General features: G+C 36.3%; 1 protein-coding gene across 1 annotated transcript in view; it reads right to left on the reverse strand.

Moving 5' to 3' along the window:
- LOC131586066 (1-phosphatidylinositol 4,5-bisphosphate phosphodiesterase zeta-1-like) overlaps positions 1-22,729 on the reverse strand; it is a 49,174-nt gene that overhangs the window by 12,625 nt on the left and 13,820 nt on the right. The window contains exons 5-9 of the mRNA XM_058852803.1: positions 22,259-22,403; positions 20,260-20,415; positions 12,822-13,049; positions 10,467-10,623; positions 8,423-8,539 (exon numbers count right to left, since the gene is read on the reverse strand). Coding sequence (XP_058708786.1) covers positions 8,423-8,539; positions 10,467-10,623; positions 12,822-13,049; positions 20,260-20,415; positions 22,259-22,403 — 803 coding nt within the window. The remainder of the gene's footprint in view (positions 1-8,422; positions 8,540-10,466; positions 10,624-12,821; positions 13,050-20,259; positions 20,416-22,258; positions 22,404-22,729) is intronic.

Consider the following 22,729-nt stretch of genomic DNA (forward strand, 5'->3'; position numbering starts at 1 on the left):
AAATTTATAGAACTAGAAGCAATTTTAAAAGTGTTCTTAAATTTATGTGAGCACACACTCTCTTGGAGCTTAATCCTCAAGTACTGGTGATTATTCTAAGAATACACCTGACAGATTTTTTCCTTTCCTTGGCAGTTCAAAACATTTTCAGTTTGCTGCAGCACCAATAATAAAATATCACACTTCTCATCAACAGGATATTGTAATTCATGAGATAAAGCCAACATTGAAATAGACCTGTTTAATGAAATTTCCCCCTATTCCAGTGCATTGGAGCTTCTTGTCACATTCCAAATAGAAAATGCAGAAGTCAAATCAGCAATGAATTATGACATTATGAACCCATGACATGTGTTAAACAGAGAATGATAAGAAGTCATTTACTTAAAAGGATGGTTTGGTAGGAATGAAAAAAGAAGACTTTAAGCAGTTCAAGTGACTCATAATAATTCATAAAGAGGACCTTATTACATTTTCCTGGGAGATAATATGAATGCATTGAATGAACATTTGACATAATGCAAAAATCCTTATTGCAAGTGGAAAACACACAAAATTGTTTTCACTGCAAAAATTACTCATTCCTTCACTGCTTTGATGATCATTTTAAAATATTCTCAAGCAAACAACACAAATAGGAATGAAGCAGCTGGTACAATGGACCTGATATTTATAATATGATATATAAACACATGTTTTTGGTGGGGTTACTTCTGAAGAGCTCTGGTTCCGTAGTCTCAAAACCAATGAATGGGTGGAATACATGAAGTGCTCCCAGAGTGCATCATCTGTTTAATCTGAAAGGAATCCCATCTGTGCTAGCTAAAATTGCTCTGCATCATGAACCAACATGCAGCAAGTAGGAATAACTGGAAACCTTGTCTAGAAAAACCTCAAACAAAACGAAAAAAGCCTCCAAAACAAAACACAACATGCACTCCTGCTTTGATCTAAGTGTTAATGTAGATAAAGACATGATTTTATGTTAATATACACAGGAATTTTGTTTTACCTTTAACAACAGAAACCAAACTTCAGAGTGTTCATATTGCCCATTGCCCACCATTGCCTTTTTTAAACAGGGTTGGTATTTTCTTGGTATGGTTTTGGCAGCGGTTCAAAATTTTCTCTTTATGACTCAACCCATCATCCAGAAACAGCCCCAAATTTGGTGCTATATGATGCTTGTATATTTTAATGCACTGAATCAAGCTGTGCAGAGGATGCTACAGGAGCTGCAACCCTGTGGCCCCTGGAAGTCTGAACTACAGATAAGCCAGGATCTCTCAGTCCTCAGGTGAGTCCTAGGCCACACTTTCAGGATACGTGGGTTTAAAAGTGCAACTGAAATTAGGCACATCGAACAGTCAGCTTCAAATAGCAGCTTCCACATGATGAACCAAATTACATGATTGCACATAATGAGACTATTGCTAAATTTACCAAGCTTTATAGGCGACTAAGCAGGAAAATCTGATGTAACAACAGCAACAAGCAAACGAGAATACTTTATATTTTATCACATTAGGAAAATTACTTTTGCAACACAAGTGAAGGGCAATGTTATTATGGGTTGATATCTCTAAACATCAGCACTGTGTTTTCACTTAATTTAATTTGACCTTAAGAACAAGTTAAAAAACGCATGGAACAGTAGTTTTAATTTACTTACTGGTTTCTTTGTATTGCAAGTTTTAAGGTGATTAAGCAAATGTGAGATTTTGTGTCATATTCTCTGAGATGCAAACCTCTACTAAAACTGTTTACAGGGCTCATAGCTGCTTGGAGCCTCCCAGGGCACTACTTTATGGTGCATTGATGTACAATTTTTCTTTTTAAACAGGTGCAGTATAGCCCTAACACTTCTTGAGAAATGGCAAGGATCATAAACTAAAAGCTATGCCCAGCAGCTTGGGCTGAGCAATATCTTTCTGCAAACAATCCTGAACTTCTACCCAGTGTTTCATTTTAGCTTTGGTGAATTCAAGAGCAGAACTGTTCAATAATATTCTTTGTACTTTTGTTTTATGAAACAGTATAAATATAATGCATGTATGAAGAGAGATTTAAACTGACAGTTTATTTTGGAAAGAAACCCAAATGAGCTTGCAATGAAACCATCTGAGCAGTACATAATCTTAATGCATGGTTTTCATGGGGAAGTAAAGGCATCTGAAGTTGAACACGGTGTACATTAAATTTTCTCCTCAGTCCTTTCATTAAGCACCAGAAGAATTTTAATATTGACATCAAAATCAAAGCAGCACAGCAAAACATGGGCTTGGGGAACAACCTGAGCAAAGCAATTCTTCACTGTGATTCCTGCACCTAAAACAGATTTAACTATTCCTAGAACCATGAGGCTAAATCCCCTTCAGATCAGAGTATTGAATACTCAAATCATCTTGCAAAGTACCAAAGCTGCCATGGCAGTCCCAGTAAGCCCCAGGTGTAAATAACTTCATATGGCAAATTGAGGTTAGGAAATAGACTAGCTCCAAAAAATGAGCCAATCCATAATACACAGAAGGATATTATTTTTGACCCCAAACCTCTGTATCACAAGCAGTTAACTGAAGTCAGTTCCACCACTAATTGCAGAACTAAAGACACTCTAAATATTCATACACAGCACCTTCTATAGGTGCCACCATTCAAGACATAATTGATTTGTGGACTAAAAGCAAAAGCTTTGTAAAACCAAAATGAGAATTGTGACTGTGATTTGAAGGCATTGAGGAAAACTGCACATCTTTTGATCCTGCCTCTCATTAATATTCCCAGTGGGACTTTTAAATTGTAATTTTTTATTTTTTGTTCTTCGCTTCCTGGTTCTATCAGCTACATCACAACCATAAGGTTTAATGCATTTTCCCATTTAAATGGGAAGATTTTAAAATAGATAAGGACACATTTGTCACCATTTTTTCTTGAAATGAGTTACTTAATTGCATTTTATGCCATTTAAAAATGCATCTCAAAATGTATCAATTTTATGCCCTTTCAAAAAAACTCATATTCAGAAAGCACTCACAGTGCCAATGTTCCTATCCCCATGGTTTACCTCACTCATTTGAATCTAAAGAGATGTAATAGATCACACTTTTATCAGCCTTCTTGTCTTGCTCTCAGCTCTTTCCAGTTGTCTGTGCTCTTAAAGTGGGCCACTCACAATGAATGCAACGAAAATCTGTGCCTCAGATATCCCAAATCTGAGCTGAATTCCACCCAGCCTGGGAAATGCTATTGCAAACAGGAGCGTATCCTAATGCTCTGGAATGTTGCCATTGCTTATGAGATGATCAATGTGATTGGATTTGAAGCCACTGCTTTCATTCCACACCAGCACTCCAAGCTGGGCACAGACTGTCTAGGCTTTCTTCTCACATGCAGGTCACAGCTGCACTCAATCCATCACTGCCCAAATTTACAGAAATATTTCAGAAGTCCAGGAAAGATGGAGCGAGACTATTTACAGGGGCATAACAGGACAGGGGGGAAGAGCTTCAAAGTGAAAGAGAATAAACCCGTGAAGAGGTGAGACCCCACACAAACTTTATGAGCAAGGACTTTGGTCTACTAGACCAAAAATAAAGAAAAAAAACTCTTTTTTTTCTACCATAAACAAAATAAAATATATAATGATTGATTTTCCTACAACACAGAGCAAGCTTATATGGACAATATACATTTTGGCATAAAAAGTATCACCTCTCTTCCTGGCAAAAAAAAAAAAATCAGTAAAACTGTATTTTTTCTCTTCCCTAACAGACTCCAAATTGTATTAATCTTAATGATAACTTCTGGCTTCATTTTTCACCTGCACATTTTGAAATGGTTGTTTTCACTCTACAGAAGCTTGATTTATGGCTTACAATGTGAGGGATTCTGCCGTAGGAAGAGGGACTGCTCCTCTGAGAGCTGAATAAATGCATAACTGCATGACATAACATCCTTAAAATGTGCAGTCAGTCTTTTTTGTATGGTCTTTGGGCCAGTTTAATACTGTGGCTCTAAAGACACTGTCATTAGAAATGTGAAGAATCCAGTCACACAGTTCATAACTGCTGACATTGCTCCTACTTCATTACAAGTGGTCCTACTGGAAAAGAGATGTCAGGTGATTAAGAGTCCTCCATTGTCCAAGTAAATCTGCAAAGGGTTTAAGCAGAGATCCTCTCTTGTGAGATTCTCATGGGAAAAGTACCTAAAGCATTTCTGATAAATTATCAGATCTAAAAATCTAAATTGATTTTTGCTGTCTAATTAATGTGTCAGTCTGAAAGTCACACTTCAGTGTAAGTCTGAGTATTTTTGGTTGTCATTTGACCAATTTTACACCTGAAATGTTTCCAAAATAATTTTTAAAATTTACTTAACTTGTGATTCTTGGCAGAAAAGTGAATATTATCAGCTTCCCTCTCCTGTTTTAGTCTGGAGTCACTGACAGGTTTTAGAACAAGATCAGCAACTACTTCAGAAACAATTGTGTTCCTGCAATTTTTTCCCATCTTCCTTTAAAATTTATTAGACTTCACATAAATTATTTACTATTCTATTGGTTGTCTGCAGTGAAGACAGCTGGAAAAACTGATAAAATGGAATTTCAATGTTTCTTTGCTTTAAAGTGAAAATCCAGTATCTATGACACACACCAAAAACTGCCTAAAAAGAAGCAGAATAGCCCAAGAGCTTTTTCATAAACCTGGCAGTAGAAGCATTTCTGCAGAAGAGACATAAAACCTTCATTCAAAACCACTCCCAGCATTTGGAGCCATTCCAAAGGAAAGTTGAGTGCATTTGGAGAGCTTCAGATGTTGAATCATATTATCCCACCTATCTTGCAGGTGTCTACACCTGAATTAGCAGTACCACTTCACTCTTTGTGAAGACTAAATCAGTGAAATTCAAGGGAAAACATTAAAAAAAAAATTAGTCCTCTAGGTTTCACTTCCTAAGGAGGCATTTCTGGACTATTAAAACCAGTAGAAGAGAGCAATAATATAGTTATTGACACAGAACCCAAGCAGGGTCGGGTTTGAGTCATTTTAATTTCCACAGGTGAGGCATACCAAGATCAAAATTAGTTGGTTTCTTTTCCCTTGGTTGCTTCAGAGGTTAAAATCAGAACTAGTTAGAGAGCTCCTTATCACTCCTCTTTTCATGCATCATTTTTTACCATATTTTGTCATATTATTGCACACAAGACTGAACCACAAAACAGATGTGACAAAATTGCCAAGCTGCATTTCAGTGTCACAGTCCAAAATAAAACCTACAGAAAGTAAAAAACCCATCATACAAGTACAACTTTCACAGCAGCATATAAATTTATGCACACCCCAAAAAGCACATATGAGATATTCTGAAATAAAATTCTCTACCTACAACACCATGGTTTTCTCCTGTAAGTTATGGCATGTTTTGGTCATTCCTGCAGAGTGCTTTGGTACATGTAGAACATTTCCAAATGCCACATTCAAAAGGTTATTTAAGTCTTTTTTTATTATGATTTTCACCAAGGCTTTCTTTCATTTTGGATTTTTGTTGTTTTTTTCAGTCTATATAAAACAACTGATATCAGTTTATTTAAATAAATGTCCTGAATTTTATTTCCCTGCATAAATCTTTCCATTTCATTTTATTTCCTAAATAAAAAGGAGACATGGATACATCAAACCAGTTCTTTCCAGTGCCTCACTGCAGTTGTATGCAGGAGGCATACTAATTTTCACAGACTATGAAAAGTGAGGGTTTTTCTCCATAAGACCTCTTTTTTCCCAAAACCTCCTGTTCTTATGAGTCTCAATTTTCAGAGAATGGACAGGGAGTACACAGTGATATCCAAAAGCTATTTTGTGGAAACTCTGTACTTTTTACTGAGCTTTTTAACTTGCCTTCCTCTGGAAATTAGGTTTACACAATTACATGTCTTGTCCTCAGCCCCAAAAAGTCTTGAGCCTGTTGGACCATTTCATCCTGCTTTAGCTGAGTGCCAGGCTGCTCCAAGTTAATATGTTCCAAGCAATTCAGAGAAAATTGCTGGCAAGGTACAGAAGAAAGCACTGTTTTGAGTCAATCACTAAGGGAAGTGAAGGAGTAACTCAGTTCTCATAATTACAAGATGCAGAGGCCTGGAAGGCAGTGTTATGTGTAGGTTTGAACAAAACCTAATATATTTTCTTTGCCCAGCCAGAAAGGTTATGGATGTTAAAGGAATGTAAGCTTGCAGGTGTGGGGAGGAGAAGGGAGTTAAGAAGGGGAATAGGTGGCAAAGAGAAATCCAAGAGTCCTTTGAAGAGTTTCAGGGAATTGCAAAAGGGATCTAGAGGATTCACTTCTGTGCATGGGGTGTAAAGCACAAAGGCAGGCAGACAGGAGGGGTGTGTGAATTATACAGACATGGGGCAGATATAAAAATCAAAAGTCTGTGTTAAATCAGTGAAAGGACATCAGCAGAAGATTCACTGAGATACCCTCACTTTGGGAGTTGCATTGTGAAGAGCTGCTATATTTCTGCCAAACAGCTATCTAAAGCAGATTAGGGAATTAATAGATCTAACATAGCTTGGAAATAATGTATGTGGAGAATTGGTTTTAATCAGCCTATTCCCATGTGAAAAATAGAGGGGTTTTTAAGTGAAGATGCAAATGAAGTGACCAAGAGGGCAAATCTAACCACTTCCTGCATATTTTTAATTCTTCCAGGAAGGGGCCCAAACCCCCTATGCACCAAAAGTCATATGTTTTGCATATTAATGTTTAGACTGACTTCTCATTAAGGCACACTCTGAGTAAACAGCCAGTGTAGTAATTTTGAAAGATTTTGGCGCTGTCTGTGATCTAACAAATGGTTATCCTTTGCAGAGATAAGTGTGGAGATTCACAGGCTAGAAAGAAAACTAGTAAATTGCAGTATGATAAGACTGGGAGATTAATTCAATTTTAAATTAAGGACCTCTGGCGAGTGCTTTCTCTAAGAATGAAACAAACTTCCTAGTTTTTAATGGCAATGTATAGTTTAGATAGCAATGATAGCACACAGGGAGTGCAGCACCCCAGGTAAATAATCCAGACATGGCACTAAGTGTGGATGAACCACAAGGACACAACATAATCAAACCAATTTCACACAGTATGGTGATGAGAAGATACTTGCATAGTCCAGCACAAGTCCAAATCTGTACTGCAAATAAGCATTTATGAGGACATAGAAGCAAGTCAAATTTATACTAAATAGTAATTTTTGTACTCCTTATGTAGTTATGTAAAATAACAGTCAGGATGGAGAAAGTAACTTGTCACAGAAGATATATGGAGAGCTGAGAAAGGAAACAAGTGGAAAAGGAAGCCTGGAACAAGGGTGACATAAGCTCCAGGGCCCTACAGACAGAATGAAATCTGTGCCTGTCCTTGGATGAGTGTGTATTTCAACATAACAAGGTGAATCCACACCTCTCACCTCTCAAAACCGAGAGCCTAAGGCAAAGTGCCCTGCTCACCCCACAGTCTCCCTCAGGTGGCCTTGGCAAAGACTCAAAGACAGAATATATACCTGGGTACAAAAACTATTCTGCTCTACTTTACCTAGGGCTGAAGAAAATTTAGCAGGCAAACATAGAAATATGTTCTGGAACTGAGAATCTTTTAAACTGAAGAATAAACACGTGAAGGTAAAATTGTCTCTAAAGCCATTAAAAAGGACAAAATGCTTACAGGTGAGAGGTTTTCCAAAGCCTGCTGGGTACAGAAGTCATGCCATGCTTATTTTGAAAAAATTCAAATAAATAACTTTCAATGAAGAAGCAGAAGTTACCACTTTTTTTTGTTGCCCAGGAAACGAATATGTTTTGTACTGGAAATTAAAATTCTACATGTATGTTCATCTGAATAAAGACTGGAGACTCCCAGCAGCTCCCAGCTGTCTCTGGATGTTGTGCTGACCAGGAATGTTTGAGTGCTGCCTTGTGTAGCATATCCTGTTCTGGGAATTTTTGGCACTACTATCAATTGTTGTGCTCACATCTGCACCTAAGCAAGTCACAGAGTGCCACTGAAAACCCACAGACCCTTCAGAAGAAACTTGCATTGCTGAGTAATGGAAACTTAAAAATGCTGAGCTTGTTATTAGTGATTTTCTTAATATCCAATTCAAAGAGGTAGTTTAAAGAGATTAATAAAATAGAATAAATGGAATATCTGGGATAGGAAACAGCTATTTAACACAAAGTGATATTTACAATTACTAGTGAGAAAAAACTGGTGGAATATGTGGGTTGAAGGAAAATTTTATACAACAAAAATTAAAATAATGCCACTGGGGGAAAATACGTAACCTACATAACACCAAAATACTATAGGAAGCAAGAAACTCCTTTATCTGTAAAGCCTAGAATGCAATAGTTTCTGCAAGGATACATACCCATCTGACACCCTACATTCCAGAACTCCTGAGGATTATAATTTGACGAGCTCATTCTTGTTCCCTTGGGGTAAATTCTTGTAATAAATCTTGTAGTATGTGAAATAAACTCTTTAGCTGATAAACAGAAGGATAAAATCTTGGTAAGAAAACCTTTGTTATTAAAGAAATCCTATTTGAACAAATAATAAAAATACAGTAATTTGATCCAGCAATTTTTTTACACAATATTATGCCAATTTATTCTATTTTAACATCATTTTATTTTGGAATTTATTCATTTGTTCATTTAATAATTAATTTTTAAACCTTAATATTTTGTGTGTACTTGAATCTGACAGTATTCCTGTATAAAGAAATATATATTCCTTTGTAAGAAGTTCATTATCCAAAAACCATCCCTTCACTGAAATATTCTGTTTCTTCACCTTTTTGCAGGGTAACCTTATGATTTCTACACTAAAGCCCACTGTATTCTCACGGGAAACTGAGACACAGGAAACTGCACAAAAGTTTCCCCCTTCTATAATAGCTCAAAATGAAAAAAAAAGGGAAAAAAAATCATCTTTAGATGATCTTGGCTTGTTTGTTGTTTGGAGGTTTAAATAAAATGGCTAAATAATATTAGGACCAGGGAAGAGCACGTTTTCAAAAGCCACTGAAATTCTTGTTATATAAGCCTCAGAAGATAACTATCATGTACATTGTTTTTCCTTCTGCTGGCAGTGTTCCCTCCTTTCTCATATGTAAGCATTGACTGCAGGGATGTGGGAAACTTCAGATGACTTCTATCTGCACGATTCCTTTTTAGTGATTAAACAAAAATCTACATTTCCAGGGTCATCTCTCTGATCTCCATTTTCCTCTCACCTCATTTTTTGTTTGTTTAGCGGTTTTGTTTGGTAGAGTTTGGTTTGCTTTGTTGTTTGGGGGTGGTTTTATTGAGGGGGAGGAGAGGTTCTAGAGCTACTTTTCTATCTCCTAGAGTGCTGGAGGAACCAGAGAGAGGACTCAGTGGCTGGAAAATCCTACTTTGTGACACTGTTCAGCAACATTCACCTCGCCAGCTGCTGCCCTGAAAACTAAAACCTGATAATGTTTTCATAGTTTTAGTTACTTTCCCATGGAAGTTCTATAAACAGAAGTTGTTTATCACATTCCTTCTAAGAAACATCTTTTGATGGACGTTTCACACGACCAGTGTGCTTGGGAAGGTGTAACTTAATTATCCAATCCCTGGTCATTGTTGAGAATCTATAAATACTGGGGTCAGAAAATAAAGTTCCTTCTTTCCTGTTCTACCACTGGAAAGTGTTCATGTGAATCATTTTGTGTCCTTTAGCAACAGCCAGCCACTGAATCACCTCCACAAAGTGAGTGGGCATGTGGCAGCCTTCATTGTCATTGTCACTGTCATGCTCGGTGATCTCTGCTTTTAACGCTCCCTCGGGGCTCTCTGCAGGCAGCTGGAGCTCAAACAGCAGAGGCTGCACCAAATGGAGCTGCTCCAGCCCAGAATGGTTTGGATAATTCAGTTTGGCTGGGATGGAAGGTCTGCTCCAGTGGAGCAAGCTGCCTGCTCTGGGGTTTATCCATCCCATTAATGAGGACTCTCTTATCTGCACTTGTCACCAAAGCCAGGCGACTGCCGAGCCAACTCCGCTCAGTTCTCAGCCCAGACATGGGGGTGGGGAGGGAGGTGGTGAAATTTATTCCACGCTTTTTCAAGTGCTGACTGCAATTCCTAAATTACTTGATGCAGAAAACAATGAATCGAAAGGCAGACGTACATTTTTTAGACTGTGTTAATATTTGTTCTTATAAAAATACACGGAATTAAAGCAAAGTTGAATTTCAGTTTTCCTCCCAAAGCCAACAGAAATAAAAATATTATGCAAAGGACATATCTAAAACAGTGTTATACAAAGAACCAAATAAAATCAGACAGCAGGTGTTTCATAAAATTTTAACCCTTCAATGCCTAAGCAGTGAAGCAATCATAGCACCAATGTAACTTTTAACTGATTGACTCCAAAGAAATTACCTGAAGATCTTAAAAGTTTTCGTGCTGCACTCTCTCCAACTGAATTATTTTCATAACACTGCTGATGCTGCAGGGAATGCTCAAAGCTCACAAACTTCTGAGATTTGGTATAAACCACAAGGTCTGACAATGCAAGGGCAATCTTTCCCTTTCTCACCTAAACATCATCAGATGAATAATGGAATAAAAAAGTCACAATGATGAGTATTTCATTATTATTAATATTAATATTTATATATTAATAAATATAATTAATATTAATAAATTAATATGAATTATTATTAATATTAATAATTCAGAGAAACAATCATTTTGGATGCATAAAGCATGAAAAAACGTCTCAGTTAATGAATCTAATAAATATGACCTTTAATAGTGAGATCTGATCTGCTGAGAGAAAATTGAGGTTATTGTGCCCACGTTTATCACAGCAATCATAGGGTGAGTGGAGAGATCCTTCCTAGCAGAATGTTCTTCTCGATAGCTTTACAGTTTTCCTGCTCCTAAGAGTGGTTTGCAAATAATATCATTTTTCATGGCTTTTAATGTTGCTCCTTAAAAATATACCTCCAACTTTCTATTCATAAATATATAAAGTACTAGAAAAGACCAACAGAATAAACTCATCTATAAAATGTAGAATAACAGGAAAATATTACATTGCGCCAAGAAAATTAATCAAAGGCCTATTCCTTTAAGCATTGCCCTGAAGTTAGGAAAACTCTTTTCTTCTTGATTAAGGTTGAAAGTTCTCTCACCAAAATCTTAATTTAGTCTTGCTCAATTACCAAAATAAGCCAAAGTGACTGAAATTTTACCAGGATCTTCTCTCTTACAGAGAAGCACTGTGTGACCACTTCATTTTCCTCAGCATAACTTCTGAGCTAATTGGGGGCAGTAGCCAGCAGAGAGCTGCTGATGCTAATCATGTTTACATTCCATTAAAGCTTTTGAAGGCAAATTCTCATCCCACAAAATAATAGAGATTGCCTGCTCATGGCTCTTAAACTATGCAACGTTCAAGTGCATTAATTATTCTGGGGCTATGTCCCATGAGGACACCAGGAGTCTACTGCCATGGAAATCCTGAAAAATACAACTCTGGAGGCAGGCAAAGCCAGCAGCATCACTGGGGTATCTTGGCTGTGGATTCAAATGCTCTCCCACCCTCCCATAAAGCAATACAGTGGGACATCAAGGCAAATATTCCAACAGAGTGGGACCCTGGAAACCACTTTCTCTTCTGCCTGGGAAACATGAGCAGATCCTTTTTGTTGCTGCTGTTTAAGAGTCTGTGGAATTCATTCTAGTTCGTTACATGGTCCTACAAATATTCTTGAAACCTATTGTCTAGAGAGCTGGTCCTTCCTGGTCAGAGTCCATCCTTCCTCAGAATTTTTCCTTACTATTTCTCCATGTCAGTTGGAATGAGAAAGAAGAAAAAAACTTTCAAATCATATAAAAAAAAAGAGACACTGCTTCTCAGCGAGAGTGCTGGGCTCTGAGGAGCACTGCTGGTTTAGCCACATTCAGGCAATCAGAGCATGATGTGCAAGAGTGACTGGGTACACCAGGTGCTGCCTGACATCCTAAAAAAGCTGAACAAGGCAGTTTCAACCTTGATGAAGCAACAGATTTTCCGTGGTAGAGAATTATAGTTGGTTAAAAAAACTAAGTTCAATTTGACTTTCAAACACCAAATTTTTACACTTTTTTCAGAAATAAAGTTAAGTCTCTGCATGATAAATCTAAAAACACCTCTTCAGCTCCAGGTGCTGAAAAATGTTCCAGCACAACCAGGAATGTGCACCTAATTTAATGCAAAAAAATCCAGAACTGAAGAAAATAGGAGACTTTATCTATCTTAAAAATAGACTGGAAGACCTGGGGAAGAAATGGTTAACTCTGCCTGTTGTCATCAGGTACTGCTGTAAGTGTTCTCTATACATAGTTCCAGGAGAGCCATGGCACCAACAAAACACATCTTAAATCTACTGTGGGACCGAGAGCCTGGGACAAGCACAAGTTTTGAGAGAGGAAAATGTTGAAGTTCAAGATGGGAGCACAGGAAGGGGTTGATTTTGAGTTGGGTACTAAAATGTGGTCCAGTCTGACTTTTCTTATAAGAGTAGGAAAACTCTGAAACCTCGAGCTAAAAAATGTAATTTCCAAATGCACTGATCTTAGTAATTTTAAAGTTTTCTCTTTAAATTTTAAATTAAATTTAAAATATAAATTATTTTAAAATAACTTATTTATAACAACTTTTCAGTTTAGTCTCTATTTTAAGATAATCGAGTTTCTTTAAAAAAAAAAATCTGTGTGTTCTCTATATTCAATTGCAGCAAAAGTTACCTTTGGTTTTTTTTGAGGTGGGGGTGAAAGTCTATGATCTCTTCTTCTTCTGGTGGGACTCCTTGATGGCTGAAGAGGTAACGTGTCATCTGCGTCGTCATCCTCAGACTCAGATTCAGAGTCACTCAGTTCCTCTGTCTCACCACCATATTCAGCATCCATCCTGAGCAGACCTTCCTCAATTGTTCCAACTTTTTTATTTTTTATCAGAACTTTGAATTTTAATGCCTATAGAAAAGAGGTTGAACAATAGTAACTAGAATTACTTAGGTTTTCATCTCTTGGTGTTATTTAACCAATCTTCAAAGTTGTTTATTAAATATAATGATGTGAGGTTGCAAAATGAATTAAAATAGAGTGAGGCAGAAGCCAAAGCCAAAGAAACCAAACAGAATCTGGGGATCAATGTACACAACAGAATGAGCCTATCTAACACCATGACAGGAAAAAAGGCTCTCTTCCACAGGAACCCAGATGCTGAAACTATGAAAAGATAAAAGTAGAAAGCTAAGTAAGAGCCAAAAGTGATAGCCAGGCAAGACATAGAAGGTATATTTTTTTACTTATTTTTTTACTTCTATTTTAAGCCTAAATGTACTTCTATGTGTATATACACACTTAAAGATGTGTCTGCTATTCATTTGGAATGTTTTCATCTATCACTAAGCCTGCAGGAAATTTGTTATTTGATTAATGCCTTTGTGCATATCTCTCTGGTGTACCAAATGAAAACTTTTGTTTATAACTTGTGTTATTTTACAGTAGAACCTTATGCTGGTCTTACCTGGCCAGGGAAACAAAAGTTTGGTGATTTTGCCTAAGCAGTTTCTCTATTTTTAAATAGACGTGTATCAACCTCCATAATATGTAATGTAGAGGGAGAAAAACATCATTGAATTATATTGATTCTAACAGCATGGCTTTCATCTATGGAACAGAATCCTATGAGTATATATTTCACTTCAATTTACAAAACTATATTAATAGTAAAGCTTCTATTATGCAGCAGTACATCTGTGCACAGGAGCTGTCAGGGAGTAACAGGACTTACTGTCACTCTTGAATAAAGTGATCCACAAAAATGTTCTTTGAATTTCCTATGCTCTAGTGGAAAGGAAGATTACACTACTGGGAGTGTGGCGGGAAGAGGGAACAAAAAAATTCACAATAAATGAAAGGTAACTGAAATGCTGTGTTTTAAGGTATCCACGAAGTAAATATGAAAGGTATGGATAACAGAAATATATAAAGCCAAAGTTTTTTAGTAGAAACCAGAGCCATAGGCAAGGATAGAGACATTCCATTTATTTCCATTGCAAGCTCCATTGCTCATAATCCCCCTATCGCTTCAGATCTCGTGTTGGTAGTTTGCCAGGGTGCCAGTGGAATGAGACATCCTATGCCCAATATCTATCAATGCCATGCTGCTGGAAGGTTTGATTAGTCTCTCTGCACTGGTGACTCAGGATAAGGATGCCCTTTAACATTGCCTTCATTTCTTATTAATGCACTCTTTTTTTTATTTTTCTCTGGTATTTTTAGAAGAGTTTTAATATGATTAATGCTACTCATGTTTTTTAAGAGTTCTGAATTTTGCTTTGCATGTTCACATTTCCCAGTATCTAAAAGCAATTCTATCCACTTTTGATCTTGTATTTTGTTATTCATGGGAAGACTTCATTCTACAAATAAAAAAAAATAAAATAAAATAAAAAAAGACCTGGTATACAAGGGAAGAAAAAACTATCTATGGTTACATTACTGCCTCCTATATGCAAACATAACTTTAAGTAAAAAAAGACAATAGTGTGTGTGTGTAATGATATAAAAATGGGTCATGATGTCAATCAGTCTCTAAAATTCTGTTTGCGAGCTGTTAGCAAAAACATAAACATCCTGAGGTAGGAGAAGTTTTTTAAGGTTTGCTTTGTTTTCTACAAAGGTAACATTCTAAAATCATGGTTCTTTTCAGAAACAGTTACAAAAATACTCCAGAGAATTTGCTATTTTTTGGCCAGAAGCAAATGACAATAATAGTTACCCCCAATCACTGAAAGTGAAACACAGAGTGAAAAAATGGCATAGGCTTTTGTCTGAACTTCACACATCTTCAAAAAAACTTATAACAAATGTATGGTTACAAATTCAGTGACTGTGTGAAATCTGAGTTCTTTAATTGGTAATCAGCACTGCTAAACATGTGACACCTTTTTCTCTACATGTCCAGGTCTTCTAAGAGAGCTGAAAAGCCTTTTAATGAGCTGAAAGTCTGAGCATTCACTATAACTTCTCCTTTCTAGTTTTATTATGAAAGGCAAAATATGTTAAAAATACATTTGCTGTTTACTTCTATAAAAACTGCAAGCATACTAAAAAATTCAAATATGTAAAACATCATAGGACCTCCCTAGAGCATAGTGGGACTTCAAGACTGGCATAAGCAAAAACCTCGAAGTGCAATCAACTAGAACAAATATTTACATAATTAAATGAACAAAACCTTTTTCTTGTGCATTCTGGTTAATGGGATGTATAACACAAATCAGCTGAAGTAATGCCAAGTTTCCAAGATAAAAATCACAAGCACTTTGGATCGGGCAAACCCACCTATTGATGACTACAATTAATGTGAAAATTCAGTGCCCAGAAATGTAAGGAACAAACCCTGGATTTGAGACAGAAGTATTAAAGACAGAATAGCTTCTCCTGTTTAAATTGAGCTTGTTGTTCTCCCTTCTTCTCTCCTGACCAGCTGTAGGTGCTCAGTTAGAGGAATATCAAGCCTTGAAAATCTTGCTAAGTAACAAAGTTAAAATCTCTTCTGAGTTTTACATAATATTCTATTTCAAGAATGATACTGCTGCCTTAAATACTGATATAGGGTTAAGATACAACACCTCCTGTGAAGTCTGACACAGGGAAAGGTTTTGAGACAATGACAAGATTTGTTAAGTACAACTGTTAAAAAAACCCAACACCAGCTATCTTTAACGAATCACACTTAGTGAAGTGTGAATGGATGTCTTTGTGGCAGCCTTATAAATCACAGTTATCATCTACAGATACTTTATATCAATACTGTATACTTATTATACAGATATTTTTAATCAATACCACCAGCAAGGTCTGAGCTCTAGGCAAACAAATATTAATTATATCAGGAGCAGCATTTTAGCTACCTCATAGCAAGTTTTCCTACAACACATTTACCCAGTGAGAAGCACCCTACCCTGAAAATTCCATTTCTGTGTTGTGCTCTGTAGTAGACTTCAGGTAAGTCTACTTACCTTAAGTCTACTTAAGGATAAATAGCTGTGCTATAGCTGAAACTATATTCTACATGGGCAACTAAATCTCTGCATGCATTGGAAATAAGTCCAGATGATTGCACAGAAAGATGAGATGGTTACAGGTTGGCTCAGAGTCTTCATTGCACAGATTCCTTACCAAAGTTCAATGGTCCAAGAAGATGCCTTACCAAACAAACCACATGATTTTTATACACCAAATAAGCCATTGACCCAAGACCTACCTGGGTAATGATATAAAATATGGCAATGTCTTGTTTTTAGTTATCTCCTGAAGTTGCTTTACAATGCAAAGAAGCTATTAACAGATAATGACTGTCACATGTTTACCACATTTCTGGGAAAATCATGTTCCCTCAAGAGTGCAATGCCTAAAAATAGTGAAGGAATTAGATGAGTCTTCTGTATGTACTCACTACAGCCTAGAGATTCCTGAAATTTTATGAGAAACAGTATGGATTTTTTTATTATTATTTTTGAGGTCATCACCAAGACATACCACATTCTTTTTTTTTTTTTTTCATATTTTTTGTAAAGAATAGATGCCATAGACTGATCAAAAGGCATAAGAGTGACTAGAAACATTTTGACTTGCTAAGAAACAAAAGTATTTCTGATGCAAAGACTTGGTCAAGACATTTGCATATGTGAATGTGTTGGTCAAAATAAATAGGAATTAATCTCATAAATGAAGCAACAGAATTAGATGTGCTTAATCTTGAATTTCTCACTGAAAACACTCACTGTGTAGAGAAAGCTCTCCTTTTTATACTGAGTAGATAAAGGTGAAGAAAAGTGTGAAGGATGAGTCCTGGCTTATGGAGTTAGCTGGTTTTCCCCATAATAGCAGAATTTAAAATATCCATAGCCCATGAAGTTGTACTGGAGACCTTCTATTGATCTTTCTCAAGGATCTCATTAAACAGATCCTTTTATTTGGACACCACAGGTTTAACAACCATAGGGAAGCCTTGGCAATCCTGGCCAGAAATGCTTCTGAGACATCACAATGCAGTAATTGATCTTGCAGCTGTGTGGTAAACATTAAAGAGAACTTGTAAAATCACAGTAGTTGCCACTTCACTTTCAGTTAATCACACAGCAATATCTCATTCCAGCTTTGTGACAGGAAACCTGCAAATAATAAAAGATTCCTAACTATCTGATATATCTATCCTGTCAGCAGTGTAAGGCAGTTCAATGCTCTACAATGCAAAATAATTGAGGAACAAACTTTCATCAAAGCATCAATGTGCTTACATTCTTTTCTGTGTTATATTGGATGCCCACATGCTCCTTTCAATTGCTGTCAGATCTCTTGAGAGGAAGAACACAGCAGGGTAAGTAAAACCTTATCTCTTCTAGCATCCTGATATTTTCTAAGTTCATCTACAAATTGCTGCATAAGGCACTTCATTCCTTCACTTTCTATCAGCACATCACCAGGAGTGCTGGTACAACCAGCAGAGATGTCTGGCGCCCGTCACTGATGTCAAATCTAATTTAATGCAGGACCTGACTCAAAGGACCTGTTATTCCAGTGAAGATTAGAGGGAGTTCATGAAGTCTCTTTAGAAGCACCATGATGGCCAAGACTGGGAGCAGAGAATTGTATCAGGTCTGTCGCTTTGGGTGGCAAAACATCTTCTTGGGAAAGAGATGGGACAGGTGAAGCTTAAAAGCAGCCTCAGTTTCTCATGGGATAAAGTTTGTGGGAAAGAAAGAAGTAGTGCAAAAGTCTTCTCCTTCCTCCATATGTAGAGGAGGAATTGTGTGCTGAGATGCCACAGAATACAGGAATTGCAGGGAATTAATAATATCAATATAGTCAGATGGAAGTGTGAATATATGACTGAAGGCAAAGAATTAAAAAACCTTTAGTCCTGAAATTTTCTGGGGTTTGTTTTTCAGATGAAGCAAGTGTTGGGAAAAGCAGAGAGAGGAAGTGTTCAGTGATCCTCCGCTTTTATTTCCTGCGCCTCCATGTGATTTTCACTTAGAATTACAGTGGTAGGAGACATCATTGCAAGGTGGTCCAAGGAACCACCTAAGAGTGGGCGTGTTCCTCATTTTAACCTCCTTCCACACACACACAATCATCTCAGTTGACAAAGGTATAGTTCAAGACCTACTTAAAGAAAGAAGTAGAAGATTGACCATATAAAAGAAAATTATTTCGATGGAAGCCTCCAAAACTCCAAAACCTAAAAGGAACCTGTAGTTGTCTAATGTTTCTTTGAAGTGTTTGGAGAAACTGTGATTTCCCACTTCATGTACACACAAAATAACCATTCAATTCTGATCTTGAAGAACACTGAGGTGGCTTTTTCCCTTTTCTTGCTAATGCTCCATCTTGAAAAAAGTGGACCAACAACTTATATAGGTGACAGCTTTTTTCTTTTTCACACTAACTGAGGATCCTTCCAACAAAGAGCATTTCAAATTCATCATTTGTGGTTCTGTAACATCTCTTTTGCACAGCTTGAGTAAAGCAGTCTGAAGACTAAATTCAGAATTTGGTTTTCTCAAATGACAATGAATTTACCCAGGCCTTGAAAATGCACAAGGTCCCAAGCTTTAAAGATGTGATGTCACTAAACTCCTTTTTTGGCTCTTCAAAAAGATGCCAGCCAAAGTCAAGCTTATAACTGAATTTACAAATTCAGTCATAGCTACATATTTCCATTGCTAAGTAAAGTCCTACTGACTTTTCTTACATGCATGATCAGAAAACCTAGGAGAAACACAGAAGATCCTCATTTGTGTTCATTCTCAAGATAATAATTTTCTGAATTAAAACTTTTGTAATCAGGTGACGACAGTGGCGTTATTTAGGTAATCCTTACACCTTGCACAGATGGGAAATATGTCTCACAATACTTTAATATGTTAAAAGCTCAGGAGAATTAATCTCAGCTGACAGCATTTCCATACATAGACCCAGCAATCCATTTTCAGGCAAAACTCTACAGAGCTGACTCATGAAAACTCTAAGCTGTGGAAATATGAAGTATGAACTCCCGGTATCACAGTAACCATATGGTAAGGGACATATATCATAGAAATTAATATTTTTAAGTGTGTGATTCAGTGATTCCATTTCACTGATTTTGTGCTTGCTTCAGAGGACATATGATCCTTGCACATCTCCTACACTGAATCCAGCCGTGATTTGAGAAGCTTTACAACAAGCCCTCCTGTTTGATAGAGTTTAGATTTTTTCCTAATTGAAAAAACAGTTTTCAAGGCTTCAAAATTATGTTGGAAACCATGATGCAAAAAAATATATTGCTACAATAAAAAAAAAAAAGGGTGGAGAAACATGAACATTAAATATTACAACATTGTTATGGAAATATAAGAGTACGGTAATACTTCAGCACATCTTCTTGCACAGATCACTTCAAAAATATTTTTCCTTGACAAATCCTTAAAAAATTATTTTAAACACCTTTTGTGTGTTGTTTTTCCTTATGACAGTGCTTCCTTCCCACATTTTCATTTGCATTTTTTTAGCTACTGTAAAAACACAAGGAATAAAATGTGGCTATACTGGCAACAGCGAGAAGCTGAAATAAGTATTTTGTATGTGTGCACGTATTTGTGCTACAAAAGACTTGAAAAAAGTTTTTGTCCTTGAAAGAAAATTATGTGCAAAGACTGGAACAAAGGAAATGTATTTGTTTTAGTTTGCAATAAAATTTTCAACACCCATCTAATTGCCTTTTCTGACTTCATGTCCCAGGGGTCTCGGGCCATCCGCTGAGAAACGCTGTCTGAGGGAGAAACACACTGAGAAAGAGAATGGCTTTGCAGTAGCAGAGGACCAAAAAAAACCTCCATCATCACTGTTATTGACAAAAAATGTAGGCTCAGGTTTCCATTTCAATAACATGTTTAAATTTCAGGAATTTCCTTCAATTTAAGCAACAAAAAAATAAATCAGCAAATAACAGATGTATTTCCATGTGTTTTTTTGGTGCAGTTTAAATATTTTTGTTACTACCTGAAGTCTATTTCTGACACAGATGTGATCCATAAATTCAGTCCCAGAGGACTGAAAAAAAAAATAATGAAGAACCCCACCATCATTTCCATTTCTTTCACAGAGAAAAATGAAAACTTATTACCTCAGGAGAAGGCAGTTCAGTCATGTCTACTGCACCACCAATTGGTGTAGTGAGAAGTTTGTCACCTAGAATACTTTTCAAGCAGTCTGCCATTACTTCCTGCTGTTTAGGGCTGCAGTGGTTCTCCAGAGACAGTATAACTGGATAGGCAGATGACTGGAAATATAATTTTAGGATTTTATTATTAATAAATAAAAATATGAATAATTGCTTTTCCAAAATATCTTACAAAAGTCCCCTTGGCCATCTGTATTTACATTCATTTTCAAAAACTTCAGAATATAGATCACTTGTTCCAGGTTAGTAACACAATAAAACAGGTAACATTTGTGGAAAAAAGAAAGCACGATTGAAGAAGAAAAAAGAAATGCACCTTCAGAAAGTTAAAACAGAGCTAGACATATATGAAAAAAGGACTGCTTTGTTTTGGTTTTAAAAGCTAAAATCAGATTCTAAAATTAAAATTGAAAGCATAAATCAGAATTAAATGTCTTTTGCTTTAGTTTATGACAGATTTTTTGACTACTTTTCAAATAGTCTATCAAGACTCTGATAGTCTCCCCAAAGCTTGTTCAGAAATTATTTCCTTTACATGAACAAGCTATGGATATTTTTTATTTTTGATAATACCACAAACTTTTCTAGGAACAGTATACACTTTTCTCATCACACTACTCAAGCAAGGGTAATTGAGTAAAAATTAAAGCTAAAAGGTGAAAAAGAGAAAATTAGTAAAAATTAGAGAAGAACTCAAAAGAAATGCATCCATCTAGACTTATAAGTAAATCTCATAAGTTGCCAATAATACTGGTGGATACCAAAAATATAGTCTGAATGAAATCTTTGCTCAGGCAGAGCCTAAATTGTCAATAAGGAAAACACCATTTTATGTTTTTCCTGTCTTTACATTTGTCTCCTGAGCACTTGCTATTGACTTTTAAGAGAAGAAAAGCTCAGCCTGCATGGACAGCTGGTACCAACCATGACCTGTTGTGATTTTATCATCTCATTGGCACTTGGGCTTGAGAACTGAAGTTTGAATTAGAGTTAAGCACAATATGCTGTGTGTTAGCAAGAAGAGGCAAGTTTTATCCAGTGGGTTTTGAAAAACAGTGGAATAAAATCATGTTTTTAATTTCACTTTTAAAATCAGAGATTAATTAAGTTTTATATAGAAAACAGAAAAAAACCACAGCTTTGATTAACACTGAGAAGGCTATAAATACATATGCATGAAAATCCACATAAATTTATGATCGTGGATGTATATATTCATACACATAATGCTGGCCTGATTCTGAGATTTATCTTAATAGTCATTCAGCACTTCCTTTGAGCAGGAGTTTCACCAGAAGCTTATACAAAAGCCTGAGACGGTGCAAAAACTCTCCAGATTTCAGTGTTTTTCTAGAGATAGGTAAAAGGAACTTTGCTCTGATGGGTCACCTGACCAAAAAACATCAGTAGCTGCTAACATTTATCAGTGTCAACATTCAAAATCAAAAGAGAGGAAATGGAAAACAAAGTCTCAAACTCATCTATTATCTAATATTTTTGTCTATTTTATAAATTCACACAGAGGATACAAGACAGACTCATAGCAGCAGAAGAGTAAGTGACAAAAAAACCTTTAAGGGATATAAAGAAGGAGGAAAACATCAGAAAAAATCTGAACTAGGTCTTCAATATAGATTCAGTCCTTGTTTAAATTATGTCAGGTGAGAATTCCACCTAACAAGCTGAGTGAGATCACCTGAATCCTTTGCACTAAGTTTGGTTTATATTCATTATCAGGAAAAATGATTATGATTCCTTTAACTAGATTTTAAACTACATTAAGAACAAATAGCACAATTGCTCTGCAATTAATTTTTAAAATACCCATTGCTCAGTTGCATTTTTTTACCCTGGAGAATTTACAAGAGCCATGTCCCCACTTAGTTAAAGCCACCATCCCATTCTAACCAACTCATGTATACACACACAGATCTGTACGTACCATAAATGCATACTTGTCAATCACATGAATTACAGAGCGAAATGGAATTTTGCTTGTTAAAGTGTGACCATGATACACAATAGGTTCATTGTTGGTGCCATCCCAGCAGTCAATCTCCAGGCAACGGCATCCTTTTAACAGAGCACTTCAGAAGAACAAGAGAAACAATTTTGCAGCCAAAAGAAAGATAGCAAACTTTTTTATACAAGTTGCTGTGTTTCTAATTACAAGCACAGGGATTAATTACAGAAAAAACACCTCATTTTCACCATAAATAGAAATCCTACAGAATTATATGAGACAGACATACTTTCTGTTTCTGCCTATTTTAGGTGTGTGTTATTTAATAAACTTTATTAGACCTTTAAAGAATATGGGATTACCTGCATTATCTTCCTTAAAAGGCTAAAAATCAAAGATTTCAATAAAGGAATTTTAGAACAAAGGCAAATTGCCACTTAAAATAAAAGA

This window comes from Poecile atricapillus, chromosome 18, assembly GCF_030490865.1.
Source record: "Poecile atricapillus isolate bPoeAtr1 chromosome 18, bPoeAtr1.hap1, whole genome shotgun sequence".
Classification (NCBI taxonomy): Eukaryota; Metazoa; Chordata; class Aves; order Passeriformes; family Paridae; genus Poecile; species Poecile atricapillus.